The sequence below is a fragment of the Botryllus schlosseri genome, chromosome 16, assembly GCF_051294905.1.
Source record: "Botryllus schlosseri isolate E-star chromosome 16, Bs_hap1, whole genome shotgun sequence".
Classification (NCBI taxonomy): domain Eukaryota; kingdom Metazoa; phylum Chordata; class Ascidiacea; order Stolidobranchia; family Styelidae; genus Botryllus; species Botryllus schlosseri.
In genome coordinates this window covers 4,280,293-4,292,770 of record NC_137251.1, presented here as the reverse complement: position 1 = coordinate 4,292,770, position 12,478 = coordinate 4,280,293, and the positions used below count along the sequence as shown (strand labels likewise).

The following is a 12,478-nucleotide window of genomic DNA, read 5'->3' as shown; positions in this document are numbered from 1 at the left end:
CAGTGACCTTCATGATGTTGTGTTAGTCTGCTAACACTTCTTATCCGGGTCTAACTATATTTAAGTCATGAAATTAATTACGGTACTACTACAGTGCTACTCGATGTTCCATTTTCTCATAATTTTCGTATATATTTCAATGTAAGCGTACGCCTACCATTAGACTAAGTCAACAAAAACTCAATGAAAAATAAGGCCTAGTAAATGCTAAAGTTTGGTTATAAATGTGTCATAATCATTAATCATGTGAACCTCTGCATCATGGATATTGTTTCTTGGAATTATATAGGACTGCCATTCTGATGATTTTGTATTATATTTTCACTGCACCTTGGGGTGGAATCAACTATCTAGTAGTAAGTAGGCCTACCTTTTCACCTATAATTTCTTGCCCGTGATTTCAGAGTGATGGGCCAGACTGGAATCAGTGGTTTTCGTCAATAAGTTGCGTGTGACAGAAGGGTTTCTTCAATAGAATAATCAAGGAATTAAATGGAAACTTGCGCGTGACGTTTGCCACCAATTCCACTCTGGGTGATTGGTATTTTAAAGGCGACAGCCTAAGAGGAGAACACGGCTCGCCAAGACGCTCCCTGACGATACAAACATACAAAATCAGTGCGGGACGTTAATCGGTCATTATGTTGCAGCGTTCTGTTCTGATGGGTGTCTGATTTCAAAGACAAAGGTTTCTTCAATAGAACAAGGTTTCTTCAATAGAATAATCAAGGAATTAAATGGAAACTTGCGCGTGACGTTTGCCACCAATTCCACTCTGGGTGATTGGTATTTTAAAGGCGACAGCCTAAGAGGAGAACACGGCTCGCCAAGACGCTCCCTGACGATACAAACATACAAAATCAGTGCGGGACGTTAATCGGTCATTATGTTGCAGCGTTCTGTTCTGATGGGTGTCTGATTTCAAAGACAAAGGTATATTTTGAGTTGTTTTAAGACCTTCTGATCTTTTCATTGTATTGCAGTCTTGTGGTTTTTAGAATGATTATATTCCTGATAAACTACCGATACGGCGATACTGAACAATGCCGATTTCCAAGCGAGTATGGTTTTCGTTTCGACTGAGAATTCCAGTACACAGATGATTATAATTTCAATTTTCGTGTTTCGGAAATAGTGCCGACAGCACATTCGACCAAGGAAAGTATTGCTCTATTTTTCTCTCAAGTCTCCAGCTATGGGATTCTCTCGGCCTATGGAATCTCGGTTTATTTTACGAAATAAATCCGGCGTGATGAGATGAGAGCTTTTATATAAAGAATAATTAAGTATTTAAACAGAAAATTCTGTGTGACGTTGCCACCAATTTCACTCTGTAAGTTCAAGTTTATTCATAAAATTTCATCACTTCAAAACATCACAAGACTGCAATACAATGAATGATAGGAAGCTAACAGCCTAACACTACTATCGGACCGGACCGGACCACTATAACAATTGATTTTGTATAAGAAGCACGTTTCATAGCTGATTTTTGTGGTCGTTATATTGTGACACTTGATACTTACTTCGTTACGCTTTTTATCGAAGTCTAATTTCACCTAACTAAACTACGAAAATGAAGTAGAACGTCGCACGTAAGCAAGTCACTCCTCCTCCGCTACTGCTGCGACTGTGGCGGAACTGGCGACAGGCAAAATAATCAAAATTGAAATTCCAAAACAGAAATAATTTTTGCATTACGAAATAGAATATGTCCGTGAGCTGTCACCACTCACCAGGATCATTCTTGAGATTTATGGAAGCGTTGTGATTACTCGAGTCATGATTGTGGAATGACTTGATTTGACTGGAGTCACCACCCGAAAATGAATCGACTGGACGTGTGAAAACATAGAATGACTCGTAGACGAATTGTTGAGTCAATTTTAGTCATTAAGGCACAGTCACGTGATCAATACTATGTGTATGTGTATCATGAGTCGATGTATATGCCGCAAAAACATCAAGGACAAAAATAAACTACGTCCTCTCCTTTCCAATAATCGTCAGGTCAAATATTTTCATCGGATCAGGACACGCACAATCTACATTACAAGGATGGATGCCGAAACGATCAGTTGCGGTCTTCAACACTCTATTCCTATCAAAGTTACAATACGGAATTCTTTGTTGGGGTGCTGCATGGCTGCAAGAATACAATTGACCCACTGCAAAAATACATCGGATACATCGAAGGGGGGGGGGGGTTGGCTGGATGTGCAACTGATAAATCGCTTCTCAAAAGATTTGGTGTTCTAAACTTAAAAGATATAAGGAAGCTAGACATTGCAAAGTTTATGTATCGGTTCCATTGCGGTCAATGTCCCTCAAATTTCAACGACTACTTCACTTCGGAGACAAAAACGCACAGGTGCAGCACACGCGCGTCAACGAAGAACAACTACGAACCATATGATCAGGACTGAATACAAGGAAACGAATTGCTCTATCAAGTATACCGGACCCCAATTGTGGAACAGCATCTCGCCGGCTATCCGACAGTCGTCGAGCATGTCCAGTGTCCACATTCAAGTCGAAATACAAGCAATTTCTTCTAAATGAATACTAGCCAGTCTTCAGGATTACCGGACCACGATCTAACATCGACTCGCCCTCCGCCACATGCCACCTCATTTTGTCGCTTGCGTCTTATATTCTCTGCATTGCTTTTTATTCCGTGTGCATGGCTCTTCTTTACTTCGCCTAGGCCCTAGGCTAAGGTGGGTGTCTGATAATAAAGGCTACTCCAAGTTGTTTCGACACCTTCCTATCCTTTCATTGTATCGCAGTCTTGTGATGTTTTGAAACGATGAAAATATTAATAAACCTGGTTGACTGATTGACTGACATCCACCCCGAATTATTAGTGCCCGATGTCACAGTTTTTTCGATGTTATTCTCGAATCCACGGCTTTTTCGTGCTCTTTCCATTCGCTTTCTTTTTGAGCGTCTTCTTCTGGGCCTATTTGTCGCCGAAAGTACAGCGACGCGGGGAAAGGAGGAGTCCACATAATTCTCCGACGCGGAATCGACCCCGTGCCGCCGAGGTGGCTGGTGCTGGATGTCGCCACTATGCTATATTGAACCAACGGATTCAGTCCGTTTTCGTAACATGTAGCATACTGTTCGACTTAAATATTTCGCGTAATGGACTGCCACGAAGAGAGCGTTTGATTCGTTTGAAAAAGGTTGTGATATGATCCGTTGAAAGATGACGTTATCCCCCCAGATGTCTAGTTGAACATTCTATCTCGGCCAGAGTCCAGCCTTTTGGCAGGAGGATTGGCAAAGTCCTGTTTCGGCCCTGCTTCGAAACGCGCTACTGTCGGATCTGTTAGCGATGTCATGAAAAAACTTCGACAATCCCTCTCGTTTTTACTATTTTAACCGATTCAGAACTTGAATCGCCTTCAAGACTCTTGCCTTCCACGGTTCTACTTTTGCATGAAACAGTCAGCATTATGGTCTCAATACTGCCCATCGCTACCACTACATAAGCGCTCCAGTGTATTGTGTGTCGAGGAAGGATATTTTGGTGAAAGGGGGCGTTACAGAAGTAGACTGTTGAAAAACATCTTCAAACTTCATACATGACTTGCCTATGTCAGCGAAAAATGCACTAATTTAACTGTGCAATGCATACAAGGAAGGTTGCACCAATCTTAATGACTAACCAGTAACCACTCCCTCCCGTGTAGCCTTGTCCATTGCTGCCCACACGTTATTCACCATTTCAGGTTTCTCATATGTATTCAATGTCGTGGACAATGAATCCGACCTACTGACTATCAGAAATTTCAAGTGGCTGCAGTAACATTGCATTGGTAACTATACACTACAGTATACAATATACATGGATTCCTTCCCAATTCATGACATTCTCAGTCCACGGTGCACATAAACTTCTGTCAGCTTCTTGGAGGCACAGAACTTTAATATACACTTGAATAGTATATTCATATTGAAATGAACCCGAATATTATCGGCTGACACTCGCCAGGGGTAATCGTCAGTAACTAGTAGAGAATTCAAAAGAACATAGTATATCAGCAATCGTATCACAAAATATGACGTCACCAGTATGAAATGGCGAATACGAGAGCGTTCAAGGTACTATTTTTTAGATGATACACAAACTCTTTTTGTTGATACAGCCTTGGCAGGTGTATTTTGATAGAAGTCGACTGCAACGAACACAAATGAAAGGGTGAACGACCGTTTCCGAGTATGCGAAACTCTGTCAATGTGACAAGTGATGTGAAATTTTAAAATAAATCCTGAGACGTCACATTACTAAAATACCACAAATTGTCAGAAGGCAAAAAATATTGAACATTGGACAACATATTGGACAATGGATGTTAGACAGACACAGACAAGTTAAATATTGCATCAGTGGTGTGGCAAGCTAGGGTGGGTGAAGCATAAATCTTGGGTGGCATATTGCAAAATCATGTGAAATAACATGCTCCAAGTAGCTTGTCCATCCTATGTCTAATATTACAAGATGTTCGACCACATGATATAGGCTAAACCAGGGTTGTAATGACTCGAGTCACGATTTTCTGATGACTCGACTTGACTCGAGTCATTCTTTCAAAATATGGAAATGACTCGACTTGGACTTGAGTCATTGCGCATGACTCGAACCAAGTCATTGACTCGAGTCTCAGACAGCCATGACCGACATTTCATTGTAATTCCAGAGCCAACACACTATTGGGATTTCGTCTATTGGTACTGGTACTTGAAAATACGACCAGAAACTGCTAAGAGTGAGGAAAATTGGTATATTTTAAATGCGAACCATTCGATATCACCAAACAGAGTTATAAAAAGTGGGTTTACCAAGATTTTAACTGGAAACTGAGCAGTGAACTCAGTGACTTGGACTCGAGTCATAATTCCATGACTCGGACTCGAACCTCTGCTCGCTGACTTGGACTCGGACTTGACTCGGTGGTGAATCGAAATGACTCGACTTGACCCGAGTCAAAACTATAAAAGTGAGATTGACTTGTGACTCGGAGACTTGTGACTTGGTTACAACCCTGGGCTAAACATGATACTTGATAGACAGCATATAATGAGATTTCATTATGTATCACAAATATGTCCCTGTTGCTTTAGGAAATCATATAACTTCCTAGTCTTATTGACATCAATTTTGACCAAAGTTCGTGCTTGAGCGAGCTTCAAACATCCAGCGCTTTGGTACGCATTAACGAGTATACTTTTATACTTCAAGTACGCTTCCGGCACAATCCTTGCGTTCGAGCAGAACTGATGTTCGCGAGAATCAAGTTTTTCAGTTCCCGGCAATGTAGAAATGTCTATTGGGTTACGCGTTCGTTGTGTGCTCGGGATGATTGTGGTTCGCAAGTTTTCAGTGGGAAGTATTTGCTCTTGAAGCCATTTCACCAGCGATGCGGGATCGTTTTTCAACGATATCACTTTATCAAGATTCATGGTGCCCAGTCTCTGCTGTCTACGTTTTCCTTTCATGTCTTCATACAACTTTCCAGTTGCTAGAGTCGTGATCCCCATTTTCCTGTAATCTTGCAGCTTCCGAATTTTCTTTATAAGCTGCCTCTCTAACGTGACACCAGCAAACATTTTATCATAAGCTATCGGATGGGTGAGTCTCATGATTGGGCGTAAAGTGTCTTCAATCATTCTCACCTCAGCTTCAAGTCGGCTTGAGTAGTGTATTTGATGAATTGCGTTATTCATGAGACCATGCATGCATATAATTTGTTTCCTGCGTCTGCGCTCCTCCAGCCTCGATTGATAGATCTGGATTAATCCGATTTTGAGCGCTCTCAAAGTGGGCCATTCACCACTGCAAAATTGCACATCCTTTATCGCACATTCCGCAGTGTTCATGTATTCTTCCGCGAAATCGCCCCTTGCTGCTAAATATCCTGACAAGTTCTGAGCACGATGAGATTCCGGTAATGGCCGGCATGGGTCTTCGCAAGCTTTGAAAGGTACAGGAGGATGTAACCTTGTGATCTGTCTCTTTGGAAGTTCGGGTAGCGGATACCGAGCAGCTATAATGTAGCAATTCATGTAATGATTCTTGCAATCATGCGCCGATTTCGTGCGGACTTGCTTTGCGATAGCAGCCCAGTTTCCGACGCCGCAGTCACTCAATGCTTCCAACAAACGCATCTCTTCCGCAGCTGACCAATGGGATTCGAAAATAGGAAAGGAATTATTGACTACTTCGTAGACATGGTCGTTGCGATGCTTTCCAATCGTTACTCCCCGCGAGAAACATGTCAAGCATAAGAAGATGGTTGGTCGGCAAATTTTGCACCTGATGAATGGTTCTTGAAGATAGGAGGAACATCTGGAACATGGCGGTCGGTCACTTTGGTCAAGATTCAAAGTCTTGATGTGGGAACCATCATTGGTGGGTGTATTAATAGATTGCAGCGGCATACTATCAAGAATACTAATAGCCTATTGGTAAATGATATCTGTAGAAGAACGTATTCAATAAAATATCAGTACAGGATTCTCGATCATCACAAATATACGCGGACGTGGTTAACGTAAATGGTGTTTATTGATCACTAAGTATCACTGTGGCAATGACAGCACAAATCTTCGCGGAAGTAGAAATTTTTAGATTAGGTAGACCGGACAAAGCACACAAGCAATTAGTTTGAAAAAAGTAGGTAAGTTCCATTACTATTACTGACCACTGACCAGCCGTGTAAACACGATATCAAGTTTACTTTGAGATCAGAGATCATCACGAGATAGCGTCCGGCTTCTTGATCGCATGATCGGTAGGTTGTGGGTTTGATCCCTGGCCGGGTCGGACCAACGACTCGAAAACTGGTATCCGTGGCTATCCTGCTAGGCGCTCAGCAATCACGGATAGCATGGAGGAGAAAAAAATCGGGGTGCAGACTAGATGACGTTACTATAAAGGCCGTATCGCATCTTTGTTGTCAACCTGATTGGAATCGCTGGCCTTTTTGCCTGATATATCAGGTGAGCAGCGATGATTTTCTAAGTTAAACTAATTTATTAAAAAATAAAACATAGTATGAGCACAGGACACCGATTCCATACAGGGTCGTCAAAGGAAAGGACGTAGTTTATTTGGCACTTCTTCGTTATTCCCCACACATCGAAAAAATGGTCCCCATGACACCAATAAATGTTTCCCCATGAACATAAACAGAAAAATTTATAAACGTCAAAATGAATTGTTTTTCACGTTGGGGTGAGATAGACGGATATTAGGGATGGGGGAGGGGGATATTAGGATGGGTTAGGGTTAGGATATCCTAAGATTAGGGTTGGGGATATTAGGGTCGGGAGATATTAGGGTGGGTTAGGGTTAGGTTAGGATATCCTAAGATTAAGTTTGGGGATATTAGGGTTGGGAGATGTTAGGGATGGGGAGGGGTGTATTGGGGTGGCTTAAGATATCCTAAGATTAGGGTTGGGGAGATTAGGGTCGGGAGATATTATGAATGGGGAGGGAGATATTAGGGTGGGTTAGGGTTAGGTTAGGATATCCTAAGATTAGGTTTGGGGATATTAGGGTCGGGAGATGTTCGGGATGGGGAGGGGGATATTGGGGTGGCTTAAGAAGATTAGGGTTGGGGAGATTAGGGTGGGTTAGGGTTAGGATATCCTAAGATTAGGGTTGGGAATATTAGGGATGGGGAAGGGGGATATTAGGGTGGGTTAGGGTCAATGATGGGGTTAGGATATCCTAAGATCAGGGTTGGCAGGGAAGATAACAATATTTCAAACACTAATTTCGGGATACCCTGATCCCAAATTTAACCCTAATCTCGGGATACTCAACCTTGACCCCAACCTACCCTAGCACCCTCACCCGATACCCTAATCTTAGGATATCCTAACCCACCCTAATAACCCCTTCCGCAGCCCTAATCCTAGGATATCCCAACCTTGACCCTGACCCATCGTAATACCCCCTTCCCCAACCCTAATATCTCCAACCCAACCCCAAAAAACCCTTCCCACGACCCTAATCTCTCCCACCCCGACCCTAATCTTAGGATGTCCCAACCTTGACCTAAACCCACCCTATACAGGGTTGGTGTGATTGCTCAATATGGAATCGGTGTCTCGTGCACACCAAAGATTCTACTGACTGCACACAGGTGTGACGCCGAGTACCGCCTTGGCACACCAAAGATATTGCGCTAAACGTACCGGGATTCCAACCTGGGTTGATTGCATGCAAAATAAGGTCAGTCAGACAGTCACCATAATGATAGGGTTGGAGGTTAGCGTGTTTAGGGTCCTTAGGGTTGGGTTAGGGTCATCTCATTACAATCATTAGGGTTGAATTAGTCCGCGCATAAGCCAAACTTCAAATCAAACTTTCATATCAACATTAAGATTTCAGGGTCTAGTCTACTTTCTTATCCACACCTTATTTACTACCTTATTATACAACCTACCTTATTATACAACCTATAGGCACCAAACTTGACATACGTTTTATGTACAATCTCATCCGACGTCACACCAAATAAGACGTCATCAAACCCCCTCCACCAGAAGTTATGACGTCCCTAACATGTCCATTCCCATTACACGAGATCTTCGTCTAAAGGAAACGTCTACTTACCCCAACCCAATAGCAACCTAACTAAGAGATCTATCGACTACTCGGGACCTATCATCTGGAATGCATTACCATCACATATCCGTGAATTGCCTTATAATAGATTCAAAAAAGCCCTACTTGATCGCCTCTTGTCGTTACACTAACACTGTTGCCCTACCTCGCCCAGACATTGCTTCATTGATCATTTGCTACCATTGTTTAATTTTTTTTTATATTTTCCTTTCCTAACTAAACATTTTTTCACAGCCAGACTGTTCTGAGTCAAGTGTACCTGTTTGATGCTGGTGTGATCAGACTAGATGACCTTCACGGTCTTATCGATCATTCCTATCTAATACCGAATACTGTGCACGCATATTTTCTGTACCACCATCACTGCCGTTTGTTATGTATTTTGGTTCGATGAAAATAAAGACTCTCTCTCTCTCCCGCTCGCGCAACTGCTATCCCGCGACTGAGCGATCTTCACCATCGTACATACCTGGCTCAAATTGAGCGAGTTGCGACGCCGAATTGCCGTTTATAATAAGGCCCTGTGGATATAAAGCTGTATCAGCTGTATCAGCTGTATCACCCTGTGGATATAAAGCTGTATCAGCTGTATCAGCCGTATCACCCTGTGGATATAAAGCTGTATCAGCCGTATCACCCTGTGGATATAAAGCTGTATCACTATAGAAATTAACCCTAGACTGCTCAGGCGGGATATCGTTACACGATGCGTCAGGTGGGGTCAAATTGACCCCATCAGTTAATATGCTTTTTTTCTTACCAATTTCGCTATAGATCTGTCTAATAACCTCCTGCGGGGCGTTATAACGATGCATCTACCTTTTTGGAACATTGAACTCTACTCTCTACCCATTTCACAGTTCCCGCTGAGGCCTAATACCATTACACGAATGGCGAGCTGTGGTCAAACACCCCCCATCAGTTATTTAATACAAAAATTATTACAATACAACAATCGGAAAGCTATTCGTCATGTCTCGTTGACTCCACTTGACCTAGACAATGCGAAAGAATCATATAAACAGCCGGAATCGGTCCGATTACAAAGAGGAGAAAAATACTTAGTCTGGCCACTATACCTTCAGAATCTGACCCACGCTAAATCAATAGCTCATAGCGGCGAGGAAATAGAGATAACCAGCTAATGCTTGATTCCAATTGATAGTGCATATGACCATTTAGGATTACATGGCTGTCAAGAACAATCTGACCGCACATGAAAATATGACTCATATATTTGCTCGCCTGGGGTCAAATTGACCCCAACCTGAGCTGTCTAGGGTTAAACATGGAACGGCAACGACCGATTTTGCAGCTTCGTTCCGCTTCGCCGGGGCTGGAGTGGAGAATTGTTTTACGTAAGCGACAGTAGGATTTGTGGCAATCCAAAAGCTATCTTCCCGAGCGCAGAAAATATTGAATCTGGTCTTGATCGAAAGCTACTGTTGCACCGATTCCGAAAATATAAATTAAAATGATGATCAGGCACTGATCCACCTAGAATCCATCCTCCAAGTCTTAAATATCGGCATTGTTCGAACAATGGAAGAGTCGCAACGGGTCATTGTTATGGCGATTGTGTTGCGGTTACCCGATTGTTCTGAACAATGCCGATATTTCAGACTTAGAGGACAGATTCTAGGTGGATCAGTGCCTGATCAATATTTTAATTTATATTTTCGGAATCGGTGCAATAATAGCTTTTGATCAAGGCCAGATTCAGTAATTTATGCGCTCGGGAAGATAGCTTTTGGATTGCCAGAAATCCTACAGTCGCTAACGGAAAACAATTCTTCACTCCAGCCTCAGCGAAGCGGAACGAAGCTGCAAAATCGGTCGTTGCCGTCCATGTTTAATTTCTATAGTATCACCCTGTGGATATAACGCTGTATCAGCTGTATCAGCCGTATCACCCTGTGGATATAAAGCTGTATCACCCTGTGGATATAACGCTGTATCAGCTGTATCAGCCGTATCACCCTGTGGATATAAAGCTGTATCAGCTGTATCACCCTGTGGATATAAAGCTGTACCAGCCGTATCACCCTGTGGATATAACGCTGTATCAGCTGTACCGCCCTGTGGATATAACGCTGTATCAGCTGTATCACAGCTCTATCAGCTGTATCACTCTAATCCAGGGGTGGGCAAACTTTTGAGCTCGCGGGCCGCATTCAACATCTGAATCCATTCGCGGGCCGCACTATATAAAATTGGGATTATAAACCAAAACGCAATATTGATATTTGATTATATAGTGAGGACATGGAGATAATATATGTGCATATTTAAAACAAACCAAGCATTGCTTTGATGATATCGCACACACGTCAGAAACATATATATATGCAGTACTTTGGCGAGATTTCATAGGCTGGCGAACCTCAATCACCAATTTGTCAAAACTACAGAGATGAAAGTCGGTTGGCCCGATTCTGAGAACAGGAGGGAAATTTAAATCTGTGAGCAGCGATTTGTTCGTAGATTTACAAATTCCACTTTCGGTGCAGTTCCAGGACACACAATGCGGACAGCATCATAACCATATTAGCTTCAAACACGCTTCTACTATGTGTAGATAAAATATAAATACATCAATTCTACGCATATACAGACAACGAATCTACCTAAGACACGCCCGTATCGTTTTTTATAGGCACATCACTGAAATAATTAAAAAGGGGGTGGCCAATCTGAAATCCCACTCGTGATCCAAATTATGCCAATCTCGTTGCAGCTATCCCGCTATGATATTAGGCATTTACCTTCGATCAGTGGTTCTCAAACTTTCTGAGACACGCCCCCTCCCCCTTATGAAGGTGGAAGATTTCGCGCCCCCTTATCGTCATATCACAAAACGCAACCAGGATGCTAGCAAACCTAACGGGTAGTTTGATGGCATGGAAGGTTACGACTGTGAATGAGAGGTTTTAAAATATCTAATTCAGACTAAATACAGAGCAATAACTATCAATTGGCTATAAATCGCGCACGGCGCGAAAATTTTTTTCAGTTGAACTCAGTATCGCGCCCCCTTCAGGTGCTTTCACGCCCCTGAAGAGGCACGCGCCCACCAGTTTCAGAACCACTGTTTTAGAATTATCATGGTAAAATATACTAAAAAAAGTTAATCAAGTCTCTTGCATTAATTCGATTTTTAATACGCAATTTATCAGTATTTTTAAAAAGTTTCTTTAGACTCTCGCGGGCCGCACAAAACGGTGTGGAGGGCCGCATGCGGCCTGCGGGCCGTAGTTTGCCCACCCCTGCTCTAATCTGTATGGAATCGATGTCTTGTGTTCAAAAAATTCTTGATTTTTTTATTATTATTTTTTTATCTACTTTAACTTTGAGAATCATCGCTGCTCCCATGTTATATAAGACAAACCGTACCGAGATTCACCCAGGTATCACTCTGAAATAAGTATCACGTCTACACTATGTCTGGGTTGCGCGAAATAGTTTAGTAGGCTATCACTCAAGTATCAACCATGTTACTCAGGTATGAACTGTATCACTCAATTATCAGTTTTATCATCCAGGTTTCTCTCTGCATAAAAAGTATCACGCCAATACTACGTCTGGGATGCAAAATAGTCATGCAGGTACACAAGGGTATCGTCCCCTACAGTGATTATGCAAACACGCAATGTCAGACGTAAACTAGATCATCATCATCATTGGTTCATTAGCATTATCAGGTCGCATTATAGCCAGGGCCGTAACAGCACTTCGTCAGCCCCCCCCCCCCCCAAAAAAAAAATGTTGGTCTTGGGCCCCCTATAGGTTGATAAACCGAACCCCCTCAGGCTATACACTGTTTATCGCTACATA

General features: G+C 42.5%; 1 protein-coding gene across 1 annotated transcript; it reads right to left on the bottom strand.

Moving 5' to 3' along the window:
* Positions 1 to 3,931: 3,931 nt before the first annotated feature.
* On the bottom strand, positions 3,932 to 6,536 carry LOC145459154 (transcriptional adapter 2-alpha-like). The gene has a single exon (XM_080337783.1). It carries the CDS (start codon positions 6,445 to 6,447, stop codon positions 5,098 to 5,100), a length of 1,350 nt encoding a protein of 449 aa, XP_080193909.1. The 5' UTR covers positions 6,448 to 6,536; the 3' UTR covers positions 3,932 to 5,097.
* Between the last annotated feature and the right edge of the window lie 5,942 nt (positions 6,537 to 12,478).